Source organism: Esox lucius, chromosome 12, assembly GCF_011004845.1.
Source record: "Esox lucius isolate fEsoLuc1 chromosome 12, fEsoLuc1.pri, whole genome shotgun sequence".
NCBI lineage: Eukaryota > Metazoa > Chordata > Actinopteri > Esociformes > Esocidae > Esox > Esox lucius.
This window is the reverse complement of record NC_047580.1, coordinates 27,391,294-27,411,401: the sequence shown is the minus strand read 5'-3', so window position 1 is coordinate 27,411,401 and position 20,108 is coordinate 27,391,294. Positions and strand designations below refer to the sequence as shown.

General features: G+C 45.9%; 1 protein-coding gene across 7 annotated transcripts in view; it reads right to left on the bottom strand.

Moving 5' to 3' along the window:
* Positions 1-20,108, bottom strand: part of plekhg5b (pleckstrin homology domain containing, family G (with RhoGef domain) member 5b) — a 55,433-nt gene that overhangs the window by 9,823 nt on the left and 25,502 nt on the right. For 2 of the 7 annotated variants that reach the window (XM_013136485.4, XM_010875310.4), the window contains exons 3-8: positions 8,970-9,111; positions 8,335-8,434; positions 8,077-8,137; positions 7,485-7,576; positions 6,948-7,084; positions 6,311-6,501 (exon numbers count right to left, since the gene is read on the bottom strand). In XM_013136485.4, coding sequence (XP_012991939.2) covers positions 6,311-6,501; positions 6,948-7,084; positions 7,485-7,576; positions 8,077-8,137; positions 8,335-8,434; positions 8,970-9,111 — 723 coding nt within the window. Of the gene's footprint in view, positions 1-6,310; positions 6,502-6,947; positions 7,085-7,484; positions 7,577-8,076; positions 8,138-8,334; positions 8,435-8,969; positions 9,112-18,394; positions 18,481-19,293; positions 19,429-19,490; positions 19,760-20,108 lie in introns of those variants that run through there. The other 5 variants (XM_013136486.4, XM_010875311.5, XM_010875312.4 and 2 more) reach the window with 4 other exon arrangements.

The window sequence follows — 20,108 nt, the reverse complement described above, 5'->3', positions numbered from 1 at the left end:
TATCTATTAGCCTGTGTACACAAAACATTCAACAACACTTCCTGGTTGACAAATGCCAAGTACAGACATGAAGGGAAAAATAGCCTATTTGAATGCATTAAAAAAAAAGAAATTCAGGGGACTATGTGAAACCGTCGTCAATGTGCTGTCGCTAACAGTATTGCTTAATCCCCAATAGTTAGCCTCATCCCACAATGGACGCAAACTTGGGTCCTACGCTTTACAACACATGTGACCGTCCTCCTTGACAACGTCCAACCGTCATCACCATACAAATAGTACCAACTGTATAGCAATATTGGTGACAATGCAAAGAGCCCTTTCCCCAAGATACAACCACACAGCATTACATTCAGAAACTATCATTTCAGCAGGGATTACATGTTTCAGCATTGATCTCCTGTATTTCAACGAACCATTGGAAATGATACTCTACTTAGGAAAACAACAGCAGCATGTCCAGCAGTAAACAGCTGGCTAAGTGTTTACAGCCACTTCACCCGTGACTACGTGTGGGCCTGTTGATCCAAACCATTAACATAGGTTTCACCTGGCCTTTGCATAGACACTTCTCAGTCTCACTCCATTAATAACAGACTGGACTCTGACCAACTACCCCACTGACAGGTCTGGGAACTGGGGCTAGTGGCCTTCAGTACATCCCAGTACGCTCCAGGCAGGTTAATGATATCAAGTGCTGTCGGGTCCTTATCATCTCACAAAAGCAAACCCCTCGGTGGGCTGGAAGGATGATTGTATTGTATTGTAAGCAGCTAAACAAGCAGTATCATATACTGTCATGACGTTAAACACAGAACCGTTGAGATAAGAAGGGAAGATATTAATTTAATCGTCCATGACAGTAATGGGCACCCAGGATAGCACCAAGATAGTTACAGAGATCACTAATGATACTGGCCATAGGTCAGCACTGGATCCCACATGAGTGGAAGAATTCACGGGGACATGTATTGCCGGATATGTATCTCACAGTTCAATTTGCATTGCGTTCGGTTGCTGTGATTCAATGTTCTAAATCTATTGCTCACCACACTAATGCACATGGAGTGGATATAAAAAGTCTACACACCCCTGTGAAAACGCCAGGTTCTTGTGATGTTAAAGAACGAAACAAAGATAAATCATGTCAGAACTTTTTCCAACTTTGATGTGACCTATAACATGAATAATTCAATTGAAAAACAAATTGAAATCTTTGAGGGGGGAAATTTAAACTCACAATAACCTGGTTGCGTAAGTGTGCAAACCCTTAAACTAATACTTGGTTGAAGCACCTTTTGATTTTATTACGGCACTCAGTCTTCTTGGGGAGGAGTCTATTAGCATGGCACATCTTGACGTGGCAATATTTGCACACTCTTCTTTGCAAAAGCGCTCCAAATCTGTCAGTTTGCGAGGACATCTCCTGTGCACAGCCCTCTTCAGATCACCCCACAGATGTTCAATTGGATTCAGGTCTGGGCTCTGGCTGGGACATTCCAAAACCTTAACCTTCTTCTGGTGAAGCCATGCTTTTGTGGATTTGGATGTGTGCTTTGGGTCGTTGTCATGCTGAAAGGTGAACTTCCTCTTCATCTTTCTAACGGACACCTGAAGGTTATGTGCCAAAATTGCCTGGTATTTGGAACTGTTCATAATTCACAATTGAATTGTTCTCATTTTAGGCCATATGAAAAGTGGAAAAAGTTCTGACATGATTTATCTTTGTCTCATTCATTTACATCACAAAAACCTGCCATTTTCACAGGGTTATTTAGACTTCTATATCCACTGTAGGTAAGAAAGAGCTGTGAAGATTAGTTTTGATCATTCATGGAAATAAAAGTGCTGTAAAAAGAAACTGGCTCAAATTTTTCTTTTTTTAGAAAAAGGTATGAAGGAATAATTATGGAATTCTTTGCACAGTTAGCACCAAAACTGCACAAAATAATATGACAATTGTATCAAATCATGATATCTATACCTTCACATTATATGTTGCATTTCCTCGTCTTAATAATAATGCAACCAGAGAAGCAGAAAGACCCAGTTCTTCTGTCTCACCTGATGTTTTGGTGCCATTGGGCTCCGAAGGCAGTCGGATTTAGGGAGGTCCTCAGGAATCCCCTCCACATGCAGCAGATCCCAGCTACGCCAGGCAGAGAGGCGATATAAACGTACCATTCTCAAACTAGTTCAACAAAAGCTAATATGTTGCTTTAACGTGGGAAGTCAACCAAAACCCCTAAATCCAAAAGTCTTGATGACATCCAAAAACAAACCATGACAGCTCACAAGAAAATAAAATAATCCAACCAGGCCACCAAAAGCGGAAGAGTTCAAAGCTCAGTCAAGTGCTGATGTGAAGGACGTTTGGTGGCTATTTCCTTCTCTCTGCCACCAGAACATTTGCGCTGAGTCTCCAAACCTCATGGGCATGACAATGACCATGCAGGCTTCATAAAGTATCCTCCCTCCTCTTCCCAGCCTCCATACCTCACACTACCGTGAGAATGTGACAAACAGACACACACCACTTATACGGCAGTCCAACTGGCTCCTAGCTCCTCCCAGCCAAAGCTGAACTCCTGTGATAAACCATAAACAGCAGACATCAGGGCAAATTTTTACTTTGCAAATAAGCCCCACCCCATGTAAAAACAATCACCTCCATTCACACTGGAGAAACAAAAGGTTCTATTAGACAAGAATATGCCAGGTAAGGAGAGGTTATAATGTGGGGTTCCACTGAAGACAGTTCAGCATTGCAATATTTAATAAGCAATTGTTAGAAATGTAACCTAAATGGGGATTTCTTTTATGACCGATGGGTCAAATAGGTTGTAAAAACATGTATATTTTCATATCAGAGTTCTCCTGACCAATACCAATTAATCCAGTGTCTATTTGTGCTTCTGTGGTTGTGCGGCCATCTGTACTTCATCTTAATTAAATGACGTGTGAATATTCGTTAAAGTGAAAAGGACTGCAGGTCCTAATCAAAGAGGATCCCACGTCACATGTCTGTAACCACACCCCAATCGCCATTGTCATTTAAATGATCACTATGCAGATTGCCGACTGTCATCACTGTGTATTTCACAAAGTGATTTGATGGCTGAAAATGAATGAGCCGTTAATGTTGTTAGCCCATCTAAGAACTACAATCGCCACTGTAGTCTAGTGGTAAATACATGCAAATGAGCACTGTGCTTACTGTAAGAAATGACACTGGAAGAAACTATGAAACTTTTTTTCTTTTTCTATGGGGCTTCTGAGATACCAGGGTACACTTTTGTCCTCTGACATAGTACAGGCACGTATGGACATGTGAGAGAGAGGAGGGATTCCCGAAAGGGGGCACAACACAAGAAACTATTTCTATTAAAAGCGACTGTTAAAAATAGAAAGTTATTCTATCCAAACCCAGGTCCGACCAGTTGTTGAAATAATGCCTGGCTGATTCATTCTGATAAGGGGAATCTGATTTGCTGAAGGCAATGGGTAACCCGCTTGGACAATGTTTTATTGTTTTCTATGGCAACCAAATGGTGTATATTACACAAAGGCCTTATTAAGTTCATAGGTCACTTTTATAGATGAGATCTAGCTTCAGTAGACCACATGACGACCAATGTTCTACGGGGTTCTGTGTCTTTATAGATGAGATCTAGCTTCAGTAGACCACATGACGACCAATGTTCCACGGCGTTCTGTGTCTTTATAGATGAAATCTAGCTTCAGTAGACCACATGACGACCAATGTTCTACGGTATTCTGGGTCTTTATAGGATGAGATCTAGCTTCAGTAAACCACATGACGACCAATGTTCCACGGTGTTCTGTGTCTTTATAGATGAGATCTAGCTTCAGTAGACCACATGACGACCAATGTTCCACGGGCATTCTGTGTCTTTATAGTTGAGATCCAGCTTCAGTAGACCACATGACGGCCAATGTTCCACGGCGTTCTGTGTGAAGTACTTCCATAAAGATATAATGGGATTCCAGTGGCCACAAGTTTCGATTGTCTCTGAATGAGGGGGTCATCCCAGTTAATTGTAATCAATTCCTGAAGTCACCAGTTTTAATTTTAACTAAATCTTCCATGAGTTTGCCCATGCTGGAAGTGGTCGAAAAGGGCCTTTTAGGACCTGAATATGCAGGACATCAAGGCACACAAATCTGAAAATCTAAAACTTTTTACTTGTAATGAATGTATATATAAATTACATACATATTTAAAATTAAACTTTCACATTGTGCAGATATGATATGTATTGTGATTCTCAATACGGTCTTTCTGTGTGGCAGTTTGAGGCTGGAACGCAAATATTAGACCATATCTCCCACAAAAGGATGAAAGAGAACCATGCAGAAATGTTGTATTGATTTGTCATGGAAATAAAAGTGCTAAAGGTCTTAAATATAAGTTATGAAGGAAAATGACTGGAGTTCTCTTAAAGGTACAGCAAACTAGCGCAGAAATGATATTTGCTGTCATCAAAACATACATTGTGATTCATAACCAAATATCCTGTTATGTAACTGCATCCATCTCGACCAACACCACTACTGTTTTAATACATTTTGATTTCTGATCAATAGTATTGTGTGTCTATGTGAGCAGTACGCAGTTAACAGAAGTGGAATTTGTATGTCCTACTTTGAAACCTGCCCAGCACAATTTACTGCTGTGTCACCCTCTATCCCGTTGCTAGATGACTATCTAAACTACCTGGGGCAAAGTCCTCAGTACAGAGTAGACAGGTCCTGAAGGGGCAGTTTGTCATATAAGAGCTGCAGTCAGCACCCAGTTAGCCAACCGTGTCTTACGCTTCCTGGTCCATTTTGACCAGACTCTCTGCTGGCACGCTGCTGTAGGTCTGGCCATGAGGCTCAATGCCCTGAAACCTAAGCATTAAAATGTACCGCTTCTCGTTTCTTTATCGCCCCCGTGAGGACACATTGAGAACTGACGCTCTTGCTTAGAAACCTAAAGAGTACATGGGTTTGAGTGATACAGCAGGGGCCCAAGCTTTTCTCTGTAATGAAGCGGTTTTGTATCTCATGCCTTAACTGCCATCTGGGACTGAAACTAACTCCACTTACTAAACACAATGCAGGAGTGGAATGGAACAACTTCAGCTGTCCTGGTAAAACTATCAAAATAAAGCAATTACCAAACTCCTGACTAATCAGACATAGCCGTGTTTAATGCCTGGTGCAGGTGACTGACCCACCCGCAGACAGAAAGACAGACACCTAAGCCCTCTCTCACATTACCCGCAACCTCAGCTCTCCTCCCAGGCTCTAACCATTTTCTAGCCCCGGGGCATGGCCCGATGACATCACACCTGGGTTTCCAGCGCATGCGATGCTGCCCGGTCCCACAGAAATGTGAATGCCGAGTCGGTCTAGACTTGCCTGCGGGGTGCTGCTCAACTGTTCACACCCAACGACTTGTTTTTCCCTCGGTAATCTGAAAGGGCTAGTCCACACAAGCCAGTTACCAATCCCTTCAAGCGCTGTGCTGGGACAGAGACAGAGCACAGCACCGATGTTGACAACAGACCTGTCATACCGTGTTTAGTCTCTGGTGACTTAACACAAATTCAGTTGCTGGCCTTCACAATGAGCCTCACACATTTTGAGATTTTATGACAACAAAAAAATAAAAGCTTGTTCCCAGCAAATTGCACAAAATGACAACATTTTAGAAAGTAGATTTCAGTTGGTTAGATAACGACGGCAGATCTGACGGGACAGCGAGACGGAGGGTTACAGCTTCGCTCTGGCCAGTATTTAACACAGTTGCAACGTGGTGAAAACGCCCTGACCTGGACCAGCAGGACAAACCGTCTCTCAGCACCTCCCCTTTCAGGCCAAAGCCAACACTTCCTGGTCACGCCTATAAGCCACAGGAAACAGTTAGTGGCAAAGCCTCTTCCTGTATGAGGTCACCTGTCTACCCGGCAGGCCCAGAGAGCTGCTGTGTGGTCTGGCTAAGTGGAGGCTGCCGCAGAGCACGGGGGTTAACTCATGAGGAAACTGACGAGCAGGGTTTTTAGTGTTCTGACGGGATGAAAGACAGATGAGGTAATGATCGGATTAGCATCCACCAGAGAGCAGAAGGCGTCGTCACGAGATCACCGATGAGATTATGGAAAGGAGAGTGAAGAGACGAGAAAAACTTCCAAGGGGTTTTTAAAGATTTATAGATATATTGCGTGGGGATAGTGAGTAATGTGTGTGGGTGTGGGGTTCATGAGAGAGAATTGACATATACTGTCTGTGACAGAGAACCTACTGTGGAGGGTGTACTGACCAGCAGGTCGACGTTGCTCTCCTTGCGACCCAGGGAGCCGTGCTCAACCTTCTCACTGCCCGGGGCGAGGATATAGGGGCTCTGCACCCCCGACGAGGGCTTCAAGTTGGGCAGGCTGAGTGACCGCAGGTCCTTCACCCCCTGCTCCACCTTCAGCTCATCACCCGGCCGAGCTGAGGAGGAACCTGAGGGTTAGCTTTCACCTCCCTACCTCCCCAGGACCCCAAACAGGAGGCGTGGTACACAATTTCACAGAGAAACCATTTCACCACATGGATCAACCACAGACTAGAAGAGTTAACCGTGGATAGGGTGGAGATAGCAGAACACATGATGTAACCCCTATTTATCATACCACTGGGCATTGGAAATGAATAGGCCTTTGATCCAAAGGCTGCTGTTGGAAATATAGTCTCCTGCAAAGATCCAAGATGGGGGACGCCCTGTCCAGTTTCCTCTGACTCAAGGGAGAGACAGGAAACAAAAGCCCCGCCATCTGTCCCGCCCAAGCACCGTTTATGTAAGGGGGCACAAAATCAACCCAAATATAGGACAAATGGATAGAATAAGGTGTTTTCCGGCGGATGCTGTCCGGTCCTCTGAAGAAGTTGACTCTTACCTTTGACCTTGAGATAGTGGCCCCCGAAGCGGTAGGCTTCAAAGTTGAGGGACAGCGGGGTATTGGACTGGTCTAGGAACAGGTCTACCCGGGACAACTCTATACCCTTCCGCTCAAACACAGGGCCCAGCACCTCCCTGGCACAGAGAAACAGGTAGGACACAAAGGAGAGAGGCAACCAGCCGTTCAGTCAGTACAGTCATGCAAACTAGTGAGCAGACAGTCCACTGAGGCCATTCACGCCACGAGTGAAATCCAATGCAGTGCCCCTCATAATAATTAAATGGAAAAGTGGTATATTAAGCAACCTCCGTTATTACTCTGTTGTCTTTGAGAAGTGGCAAATATTAACACGACTACTTGTGCCAATCAGTTTTGCTTCTGGACAACTTGTATCAAGCTAATGTGAGACGTGATGTCAGAAGGACGGGGCGACGAAAAGGATTTTGATCCAGATGTTTGCCAAAGTCAGACAGATGACATTAGTGTCACGATCACTCCCGTTCATTCGGTGCACAACCAGCTGTCCATATTCACCTCAGGGTCTTCTTTTTCACAGCCGGGACAATCTCGGTGTCAATGTCCACATTCAGATCAAACTTGAGGCTGAAGCACTCCTTGCTTGGGTCCTGTAGGGGGCGATAGACAGTATAAGTTACTGGATGTACGGCACAACTGAGACCAGAGATCTATGATTAAGGCACATCTCCATAGTGGATACAGAGCAGTTGTCAACGTCAGGTAGATTTTGTGTATTCTGCCCTCATTATGTCCTCCACCAATAGCAACACTATTAAACCAGGTAAAAATCGGGGTGTGTGTGTAAATGTTTTGTGACCAAAGGTAATTCTGGGGTCAACACCTTTCTGCTCTCATTTACATAACAACGGCTAACTGTGAATGCAAACACATTCTCAAAAAGCAACTGTTTGGACAGACGCAGAAGTTGTTAATTCGGCACACCCAAAGGCCTGGTATAACACTCTCGATGGAAACATGGGAGACACAGACCAGGCGTGCCCTGACAGACACACAGCAGATTCAACCCAAAACCACAGGACCAAGGTAGAGTGGTGTGGATTCCTGAGGGCCGCCTGTCACGTCCCTTGACGACTGAACCAACACTCACATCAGTGTGACGTCGCCGTGGTTTCTTCTTCACCAGCTTAAGCCCCCCAGCTTTACGCTCCCTGAAATAAGGAAAAACGAATAAGTTCATCCTTCAGATACGAACCCCCAGTACGTAATGAAACATCCATGGAAGAACAGGCGAACACGCACGTCAGAACTCTGTCAGGACAGCTTTGTGTGTGAACTGAGCAGTGGTGTCAGAGACTGTACATGTGGAAAAACTAATAGATGACTGACAAAAAAAAAAGCGACAAACCCTCGGTCGTTGCCCCCCTCGTCCTCCTCCTCCAGGTCAGAGGGGGGGCTGGTGCGGGGGGGACAGGAGCGCGTCGACACGTTCCGGGCCAGGATAGAGCCTTATAGGGTGGTTACACAGAACATCTGTTAGACACTTTCATTATTAACACAAATAATCCAGTTTAATCTGGCCAGGCTAAATGTTAACAGGAAACTCTAAACCGCGATCAATTCTTGTATCTGCGGAGGACAGCCGCGATGGATGATGCACACAGGATGATGCTGTCTAGCCGACAAAAATAACACATTCGTTAACTATCGCATATCCTAAAGGTAGTGAACCCAGCCGAAGATAAAAATCACATGTTGATAGAAGTTAATGCTTGAATGGGAAGATATTCTGTATTTTCTTTACTCATAAAGTTTGGGGGTTTCGCTATAGTGGGGGACACAATGTTGCTTGTGGGTGGCAGACAGCCTTGTGGTTAGAGCACCTGACCAGTAACCAGAAGGCTGCTTGACCAAATCCCAGAAACAGCAAGGAGGTGATCGAAGCTGTTGTTCTGTCCTTGAATAAGACCGGCAACCTCAAACACTCATGTAAATCACTCTGGATGAATAACACAATAAGACATAGCGATGTTAAATGGGTACCTTGGGGTTGCAGGTCAAAACGGGGGTGCCGGTCAAAGTGCATGTTGCCTGTGTCTTCCGGGTGGCAGCGGGAGTCACATGACTCACACAGGTGTAGGGGACTCTTGTTGTTCAGGTCCTGGCAGTCTGGGTGGTGGCACACCTGGAGACAGATGGAAGGAGATCAGTGTGGCTGAGAGGGCGGTCTCTCACACCAGACACCATCTCTCCAGGCCACGAATCACCCCAGGGACGAGGTTTGGTGTGCCTGTAGAGGGCCACTATAGCCTGGGAACAGACAGGTCAGGCCGTAATGCCAGACACAGATCCGCGTGCTTGCAGGACGGACAGCGACATGCTCCAGGGCCAAAGCCTTTGTTTACACCATCACATGGGCATGGAGGCAGCAGGCATGGTTGGGTGTCATACATACCGCTGTCTTATGACCAGAGCCAGCCAACCACACGGCTAACCAGGCAGCCAAATAGCCAACCACACGGCTAACCAGGCAGCCAAATAGCCAACCACACGGCTAACCAGGCAGCCAAATAGCCAACCACACGGCTAACCAGGCAGCCAAATAGCCAACCACACGGCTAACCAGGCAGCCAAATAGCCAACCACACGGCTAACCAGGCAGCCAAATAGCCAACCACACGGCTAAACAGGCAGCCAAATAGCCAACCACACGGCTAACCAGGCAGCCAAATAGCCAACCACACGGCTAACCAGGCAGCCAAATAGCCAACCACACGGCTAACCAGGCAGCCAAATAGCCAACCACACGGCTAACCAGGCAGCCAAATAGCCAACCACACGGCTAACCAGGCAGCCAAATAGCCAACCACACGGCTAACCAGGCAGCCAAATAGCCAACCACACGGCTAACCAGGCAGCCAAATAGCCAACCACACGGCTAACCAGGCAGCCAAATAGCCAACCACACGGCTAACTAGGCAGCCAAATAGCCAACCACACGGCTAACCAGGCAGCCAAATAGCCAACCACACGGCTAACCAGGCAGCCAAATAGCCAACCACACGGCTAACCAGGCAGCCAAATAGCCAACCACACGGCTAACCAGGCAGCCAAATAGCCAACCACACGGCTAACCAGGCAGCCAAATAGTCAACCACACGGCTAAACAGGCAGCCAAATAGTTAACCACACGGCTAACTAGGCAGCCAAATGGCCAACCACATGGCTAACCAGGCAGCTATATGACCAGACAACTATCAAGTCAGTCAGGCAGGCCGACCGGCAGCAGAAGGGAGTTGGATTAGGCCCCCATGCCTTGGACCAGACCCAGACAGACACGCCCCTCCTCTAGACCCTCCAGAGGACAGCAGCTCCAGGGGGTGTAAAGGAAGACAGTGGTAGGGGTATTACCCCCACTAACCAGACCAGCTCCTATAAAGGAAATATAATCTCCTATAGGAGATTAATCGGGAGATAGAATGGAGCTCCTGTTAATGTACAGTGCCAGTAAAATGTTTGGACACACCTACTCAATCAACGGTATTCCTTTAGTTTTACTATTTTTCATATTGCGGAATAGTTAAGACATAAACTATGAAGTAAAACATATGGAATTATGCAGCAACCAAAAAAGTGTTGATCAGATCAAAGTCCATTTCATACTGTAGCTATTACAAAGTATCCACCGTTTGCCTTGATAATAGCTTTGTACACTCTTTGCATTCTCTCAACTAGCTTGATGAGGTAGTCACCTGGAATGCTTTTTCAAAAGTCTAGGAGTTCCCACATATGCTTGAGAGTGTGCAAAGCTGTCATCATTGTAAAGGGTGGCTACTTTGAAGAAACCAAAATATACAAATTTTGTTTTGTTTAACACTGTTTTGGTTACTACATGATTCCACGTGTTATTTCATAGTTTTGATGTCTTTACGATTATTCAACAATTTGGAAAATAATCAAACAAAAGAAATACTCTTGAATGAATGGGTGTGTCAAAAACTGACTGGTACTGTATTTCCTGTTATTGTCTCTGTATGCAATGATTGGAACTTGATGGGTGTGTCTGTCTGTCTGTATTTGTGTGCGCGCTCGCGATGCGTGTGTGTGTGTGTGTGTGTGGCAGGGGGTCTAAGGGTGGCCACACATGTGTGTGTGCACACAGACACATGAGCAGAACATAGGATAACTGTAACCCAGGTTGAAAAGAAACAGCACACAGCCTTTCCTAATGTTTCCTAACACTGACAAGCCTACAGGCCACATACCTCTATACTACATGCATGGACATCAGCTACACATCAATACAAGAATGCAGCAGGTTAACTGAAGCGATCCACAAACGTACATGCGCACCATCATGTTCTCCCAGTGTCATTAAGCTGACTCCAAATCCCTGTAAAACAGGAAAGAGCTTTGGTTTAATCAACTGAAGCGTACAGGCATGCGGCCCTCATCCTCCTCCTATCATCCAGCTGAGTGGATGAGAGCGGCGCTGTCCCCAAGCCAAACAGTCTGACTCCATCACCACAGCAACAGGCACCCAAGTCCTCAGCTCCAAGACCCATCATCTTCCACAGTCACCACACAGCTAAATTGGTCCCTTTCCCAGGAAACAACTGCAAGCAGCCTAATTAAGCCAGGTTAACTAAAAGTACATCTTTTTAGACACTGGTTAGCAATGGGCAAGTCAAATATGGAAGCCCATAATAGAAAGGACCCTGACAAAGGAGGTGAAATATTAAGCAAGCAGCTTTCAGAAGTCCAAAGCCCCCTTAATCTAGAGCTTTAAGTGCTGCCTGGCTGGTCTGTCTTGGTTAGAGCCACCTGACGTGACCGCGCAGGCAGGCACAGCAGAGATTAAAGCAGGGGCCTCTCATTTAGCCAGAACAACCAAGGCCTCTCCAACACCCTCTCCTCATGTTCTACCTTTAGCCTACACACTGAACCAGCCACAGGGCTGGGATAAATCCCTCTCTCTCTCTTTCTCTCTCTCAAAATAGAATTAAGAGAGGAGGTGGGAGGGGGAGATGGAGAAGAAGAATGGCCCCTGTTTATTGAATTGGCATGAAATACTCTTTTCCAATAACCACAATTAGGTTAAGTGTGTGCTGTCATGTTATATTTACCATGGCAGGTTCTAGTCAGCAGAGTGCCTGTACAGGGCACTTGGTATGCTATAATGACCATGTATCACAAACCCCCAGAGTTGTTTAGTGTTATGACAGCGTTACCAACCGGATAACAGAAGTAATTTTTTTTGTCTTGAGTATTTTCAGCCAATCAGCCTTCACGACCCCAACTTTCCAGTTAAAGTAAGCAGTAAGATATGAGGGGGCATGGTATACAGCAAATGCACCATGGTTAAGAGCTGTTCTCTGGACACAGCCACAAACCACTATGATGACTTATTGTGATTATAAACCTGATACCAATTACTTTATAACAATAAAAACACGTTTTGTCATACCCCCGGGTATATGGTCTCATATAGCACAAGCTTTCAACTAATCAGCATTCAGGATTCTAACCACCCAGTTGATAATGTCTGATATGTAGGCACAACCTAGTATAGTTCTGTACAGTACAACAGAGATGCTCAAAACAGCATGTTCAGTACACCCCATAAAAATATCAATTCAGTGGTCACTTTCTTTTTTAGATACACCCATCTATTATAGAGTTGGACACCCTTTTGCCTCCATCCACTTAAAAGTTTGGTGTTGTGCATTCTGACACCCCCTTCTGCACACCACTGTTTTAAATAGTGGTCAACTTGAGTATTTTGTGGCATTTCTGTCAGCTTGAATGAGTCTGGACATTCCCAACTCACTTTTCATTAAAAAGGTGTTTTCGCCCACAGAACTGCCACTTACTGGAGGTTTTGGTTTATCACACTATTCTCTGTTAACTTGAGGCCGTGGTGTGTTAAATCCCAGTAGGTCAGTCATTTGGGAGATTCCCAGGATTCATGTCTGGCACCAACAGTCAAAGACGCTTAGATCGCACGTCTCCCCCATTCAAATGTTTGGTTGAACAACGGCTAAAGATCTCGACCATGTCTGCATGCTTCATACAGAGTTGCTACCACATGATGCGCTGTTCAGCTGTTTGCAATAATGAACAGGTGTACCCCAATGAGCGGGGTGACAGTTTGGTTCAACGTATTGTACAGACCTGCACTTTCCTTTACTGGATGTTTCTACAGTAATCTGTCCTGTATGAGACTCTACCGAACCCACTATTAGTTAATACTCGAATAGCATACCAACAAGTGACTGTCTAAATAGATCTTTCTTGGCAAATGTTGATGGAGGCTGCCCAGAAACAACAAATCGTACTTGACATTAAGACAGCCTGCATTGAAAAAAGGATATGGCTGTTCTAATACAGGGAGCGTGACTCACAGCTTTCAGCCCAAAACATCTCAATGTAGCGTCAAGCTAAGTTAGAACACAAGCATATCAAGAGAAATCAAAAGAGCGCCGCTTTCAATTTGTCTTTAGAAACAACAATGAAACCTGTCAGAAGTCGTATCACACATAAACCAGTCGACAAGAAGCCCCTTGTATCACCTGAATGCCTGCCTCCACACAGCCAGATAACTAATGGAGAGACGTGACATGATCTTAATAAAACACGTGTGTAGGCGGGAGAAACAAAGCAAATCAGATTCCAGATAATGACAGGATCGGCCTCAGCCAGGTAACGAAGCAGACAAGCATGGACCGGGAGTCCATGCAGCTGCATTCCTGCTGGGACTGAAGTTCTGGAAATATCTGCCGCCTGGCAGAGCCAACACAAATGAACGTGTTAGATCTCGAATAAGTGGAGCTCCTCTCTCCTGGACCTCAAGACACAAGGTCCGACTAAAACCAGACCATAAGACTAATACACTCCGAGGATGAGACTGAAACCAGACTCTCAGGATAATATGAACACACTGAGGATAACAATAAACCAGACTCTCAGACTAAATACAGTGTGAAAACACTCTGAGGATAGCACTCAAGACTGTCACTGAATGTTCTGTTAACATTTTATCGCAGCAATGAATACTTTGTTTGAAGGAATTTCCATCAACAGGCCGACAAAGAGCGCAGACAAAAACATGCGCGCGCGCGTGTGTGTGTGTGTGTGTGTGTGCAACGTTTAAGAATGTCTGTGTGCATGCGGACGCGTGCGCTCAAGCCAAGGGGATTAGCTCCGGTTTAGGTGGATGAACAGTTACCGGGGCCAGAGTGACACGCACAACAGACATTCAGAGCCCCCCGTAACAGCTGTGAACAAACGCAGCCCCTTCTGCCCCCCCCCCCCCCCCCACCTCAGGTCTAGCACACGCAACGCCACACGGCATCTGCTCCCACAGGCTCGTTTCCAGGCGCACAAAACACGCGGCGAGGGGCCGTCACACACACACACACACACACACACACACACACACACGACCGCGGCGCCATCTCAAGCCATCCAGGAACGCCAGCGTGCCAACGTAATTCCGACCTGTTCCACCAAGGGACAGGATATCACTAGGGCATGAAAGGGTTAACCGTCCCCACCGTGACCAATACTTCTTCATTAGGGATGACTCACTCTCCCGAGGTGACACAAACGCCTGACTGAGGGAGCAGGGATGAAGTCAGATGCTCCCCTAAACAGCTCTGGAGGACACAATCATATATTGATCGGCGGGAACATGGTTTGATCGCACTCCAGCTTCCAGCCCATTAGGAAAATGCCGAGAAAAATGCAGGAATGAGCTGCCAACAGCACCGGATCAAAACAGACCCCAGTCTGCAACCTGGCTGGTTTCCCCCAGACTGACTGGCTTTAATCTGAACAGTCTGTCCTGCCAGAGCACATCTACCGCTTATATAACACCCATCCCAGTCTGTGTGTGTGTGTGTGTGTGTGTGTGTGTGTGCGCACGCATTCATGGCCACATTTCAATTAATTAACTAAGTGATCATTAATTACGGAGCATGACAAAGCTGTTCATTGTGAATGAACATGCCTACAGCACATGAGCAGCTTGGTGTGAGTGAACACTGGAATGATGCTTACAGGTAAAACTCTGTCAGACAAAGAAGTTAAAGGAGATTATTGAGGGACAAAATGAAAAGGGCACAGCCCCTGGTTTTTAATAGAACAGTTGTTTGCTATACTGCCGCGCACGCACGCGCACGCACACACACCTAATTAAATTCCTTACTTCCCATTCTTTAGTGGGTCATCCATAAACAGTGTTTCTCCAGCAGCCAGATCCCACGCTTTCACAACACACACACCATGAACAGTCCTAAAGAACATTCGGACTCCAGACAATAGACAATTATGTTGAGCCATGTCCGGCCCAAATCTGGATGTCATTTGGATATGGCTACTTGTTCATAGCGCTCCCAATAAAGGCTTCATTTCAGTTCTTCGCCGTCGGCGTCGTTTAACACTTCAGCCAAATGACGTTGTGCTGCTTGCCTTCTTTTTTTTTTTTTTTTTTTTTAAACACAGCATTTCTGTCATACAGCAGACGCTTTTATCCAGAACAACTTACAACAACAACTAGGGTTAACCGTCTTGCACAAGTACAGAACAATAGATTTCTTTTCCATTTCACCAGTTCTGGCAATTCGATTCCAATCGGCCACCCACATACAACCCTAACACACCTAGAATTCCTCCACTTCCTCCTAGCATCACTAACCAGCCACGTCCCATCCCCACACGGAGGAAGCCTGAGACCAGGCCCTAACATGTTAGTTGTTCTGGATTGGCCAAGTTGAAGCGTAGATCCCAGAGCCTGGTTGACATGGAACAGTGCAAGGACAGAGCTGTGACACGCTGGTTTGGACAGGATACCGTCTGTCGGAGCCATATTCACAAAAAGAAAATGGTCCGCGGTATGAATGTTCCTTGGGATTGGCACTCAAACATTTGAGACCTCTAACAGTTAGGGTCCAGGCGAGGCTGAGTGGCTAGGCGTTTGAGTGAGAAAGACACCAAAAAAAAAAAAAAAAGAAGCCCGGCCCCCTTCATTATGGCCGCATGAAGCCAGCAAACAAGGCGTCAGGGAGGGTGAGTTAATCTTCAGCCAGTCTGAGATTCCCCTCTAGCGGAACCTCTGTTAACAGAGAAGGCCTCCTCATTACCAGTTATTTGAATGTGTAAGACTCAGCTGTGACTACATGGCTGGAAGTAAACAAGAGTACTGAATCACACTGCAGCTTCTGGCTTTGACCATAATGAGGCTCGTCTGGTGTCTACAGACTATGACCGACACGTCATCACACACACACACACACACACAGTTTGAAAGTCATGTACGGTCTTGTACACATAATGAGAATATTGTGCAACACACCCTCCACTGACGCAGATTAACAGTCATACCCTGGTTCAGACTCAACCCAGTTAAACTAATGCAATATACTCCAATCAACAGCACAGATTTCCTTGTAATCATTCCCTGAAACGCACATGCTAAAACTAAAATCACAACCCTCTTTCCCTCTCAAAACACAATTCAGGCCTCCTTAAGCTTTTCCCTTTAAAGCAAGTGTATACAGACAAAACCACACACCGAGATATCCAGACATGTAGACAAATGGAAGACATAAACACACCAACTCCTCAGCTGACACTATATTCATTGGAACCTAAACGTATTGGGCCCACAGCTGAGGTTTCGGGCCTGGAAGGCTCCTCTGCTTTCTGACCCGTGCCAGTCTTTTCTATCCTGGTCCACTCTGGTCTGTTACTACATATTCACCCTTCACTTAAGCGTCGTCATCGACCTCAACAACTCATCAGTGGGCTGCCAGGGAGATTCTCTTGACAGAAGCCCAGGTGATCAGCACCTCCGGCAGCGATAGGGCAAAATAACTGTGCACTTACTGAAAGAGATTGGAATGACGGTTTTACGGTTTTCAGAATAATGGATTGGAGGGATGAGCGCTAAGCACTGAATATCCAGAGTGTGCTTTAAATCAAATCCAAAACACAGTATTTATTTTTGGTCCGGCCGTCTAGTTTCTAACACTTCTGGGAGCACACTCCGAAGCCCTTATTCGAAGTTGATTACATGATTGGGGAACATCCCAGGGATCCGGAACCTGACACACAGCGTAGGCCACTTGGTTTCCCGGCCGTTCGGTGGCTGAAACAGGCGGTGGGGGTTGGAGGTGACGGTTAAGATCACAGGGATGGATCAGAGCCTCGGGTCAGGGTTTGGCCCGGTTTGGAGGATCCATTTTTTCAACAGAGAAAATGTAGACACGGCTGCGAGTGAGGAGCCATACCCTTCCTCTTTCTTCTACCGCCATCTGTCCATTCCGCTAGCAGGGCCCTGACAGACTGCCAGGACCAGACCCAGGCTTTCCGAACACAGGAGGCCTTACGCAATGCCAGCCCGCTAAGTCTGCTTCTTATTACACACACCCCCCCACACTATACTCTGGATTGATTTCTCTTCAAACACATATGGATCTCAGCAAACAGAGGCACTTGTTGTGTCAGAGCTGAAGGCCAAGGCAGAGAGGCTGCGCATGTGTTTCAGCGGCATGTAACAAAGGCCCATACTGTAGGCAGGCACTTGCAATGAGGAGATTGACTGTTGGGGTGAGATGTCCAAGCCCTCAGCCGAGGCGGAACCGCTGGTCACTGCCTGGTTGACAGGAAATGATGTCATTCCGGCCAACGCTGCTAATTGGGTAATCTGTCCAGTGTTGTCTGAGAAGGCCTGCGGCTTGTCAGTTTAAATTAGTCAAATAATGTTGACCTACACGGAGACACATATTCACAGGATCGTTTGAACACTCCGAACCGAACAGCCTTCAGCCTGAAAAGCTTGTGAACCATCTCGTTCCAAACCAGGTCCAAACTGGGTGATTCATCAACTGTTTACTATCAGGCAGACTTTGTGGGAAACCACATGGAGTTTCATAATGATACCGATCCTGCACGTCTCTGTGACACATCCCCTGGTGAAAGTGGCAGGAAAGGGCGGGCATTTCTTTGAGATGGGGAGTATACTGGGGAAACGGGTCATGACGCGGCATGAGAGGGGAACCTAAACAAGATCAGTCACCAAACAGAAAAGAGCCTCACAGCTAATCTCTTAACGCAAAGTGAAAATGACATCAAACATCTGCGTCAACATGAGCATAGAATGTTCCACCTCTCACAAAAACGCAGAGGGGACTCGCACCTAAAAAACAGGCTAATACAGTCAAGAGACTAAGACCACCCTGAAGTCAAATTTTTTTTCTCCCTAAAAAGGTATAGTCAGGCCTTTAGCCCTATAGCCACATCATATGATATACCACAAACAGTCAGGGTCATTTTTAAACAAACAATCCTAAAACTGATTTGCAGTCGGCCTTTCGTCACGCCGAAGAACCAACGGACGGGAAAGAAAGTCAGGTGACTGTTCTTCCAAACAAACACGAGCACAAAACAACTGAAGCCCAACTCACCGCCGACGGGTCTGTCTTGGCTCCAGCACACCGAGATAGAGTGAGAGTGTTGTCTCAGGCTGTGCCACTGGACAATGACGCAACCAGGCTTCCTACCCATAGCTTTGGGGAAGGAAAAGAGACAGATAGACAGAAAGGCGGTGTGCACGACCAAAAAAGGAAGAAGTGAGAAGAAAAAAAAAAAAAAGGATTTTGGGAACCGCTAGAAAGTCCGAGAGACAAAGTAGGCCTTCATCTAGGGCTAACAGCAGACTGGGACACAAGCGGTTCTACTTTTGCCTGGAAATTGATAGTTTGGAAGCCACTCCAAATTTGATATAAAGAAAATGGAGGGGGACACTTGTCGGGCTGGGCTGGTGGGTACAGCTGAAGACCTTGGGTTATTGATATAAGAACCAGATGTTAAATATGCAGACGTCTGAGGAAAAACAGACTAAGTCTGCATTTGACTTGAGCGTGTTCACCATCATCACTAGCATACAGTGTGGAACAGCGAGGAAACATGAGACAACACAAATAGAAACGGGCATGGAGAAAAATACTAAGAAAGACAACACAACAGCTGGTTGATGACTTATACTCCCCAAGGACCAAATAACAACAGAACTAGAGTGTACATAGCATTAGCACTCCTAGCAAAAGCATACAAATATATAATGATATTGTTTTACCTAACCATTTTCCTCATTCCCCATAGTTTTGAATAAGTCAGGAAAAACATATATATAAAACATACACACACATACGAAAAAGTATATTTTTTTGTTTTTCTCTGTATGTAGAAATCACAAATATTATATATTTATATCCTCCGGGGAGCCAAGCAATACTTCTGGGCAAAATGTGTAGAATAGCAAAAAAATTGCTTTACAAATAAAAAGAAATTCTGGCATACTTACACGACATGGAAAACAGCAAGACCAATGGTATTTGTCACAGAGATTGCAAGATAAATGCTGCTCTAAAGAAGCTTATTTACAGTTCATGTATTTTCTAATCCAAAACATTTGAAGGCACAGAATCACCACCTAAACTGAAAAACCTTGTGACACTATGTGGACACAGAGAGAATTTGTTAGGTAGTGCGATCACTCACCTCCAGTGTGTGAACAATATGTGTGTGGAAAAGGCGCGCCGCAAAAAAAACAACCAAAAATGTTCTCAGATTCTATGGGAAAGGGACAAATAGTTCCAAGGTCCAACGGTCAGTAGGCTGGTGGCAGCCAGACCCTAAAATCCAACAGTGGATCCAAGCTCCTCACTAACCCTGTCTGTCCATCAAGCGTGGGAGAGTGACAGAATGTGTTGCGAGTACCCACAGCGTTGTGAGCAGGAGGAGCTCCCAGGTAAGGAGAATCTGGCGGGGCGGGAGACTAGACTGAGCATGAACATGTGTGAGCTGATGGTCTCTCCTGTGTTCACGAAATCCGCCCCCCCCTCCCCGCACACAACCGCGCCGCTCCCACACAGACCTACCGGAGCGTGCACACAACCTGGCCCGGCTGACTCACCGACATATGTAGAAACCAGTCCAAACCCTGGGTTGACTCCTCGTCCCCGCTCGGAAAGCCCATTCATAGAAGACCGGCAGCATTGTCTCCATTGTTCAGTGAGCCGTTGTTGTCCCCCCCCCGGAAAACGAATTACTACCATAGGCTCTGCCACTATTTCCATGGTTCTCTCTAGCCTTGACCATCTTGCTCCGTATTCAACG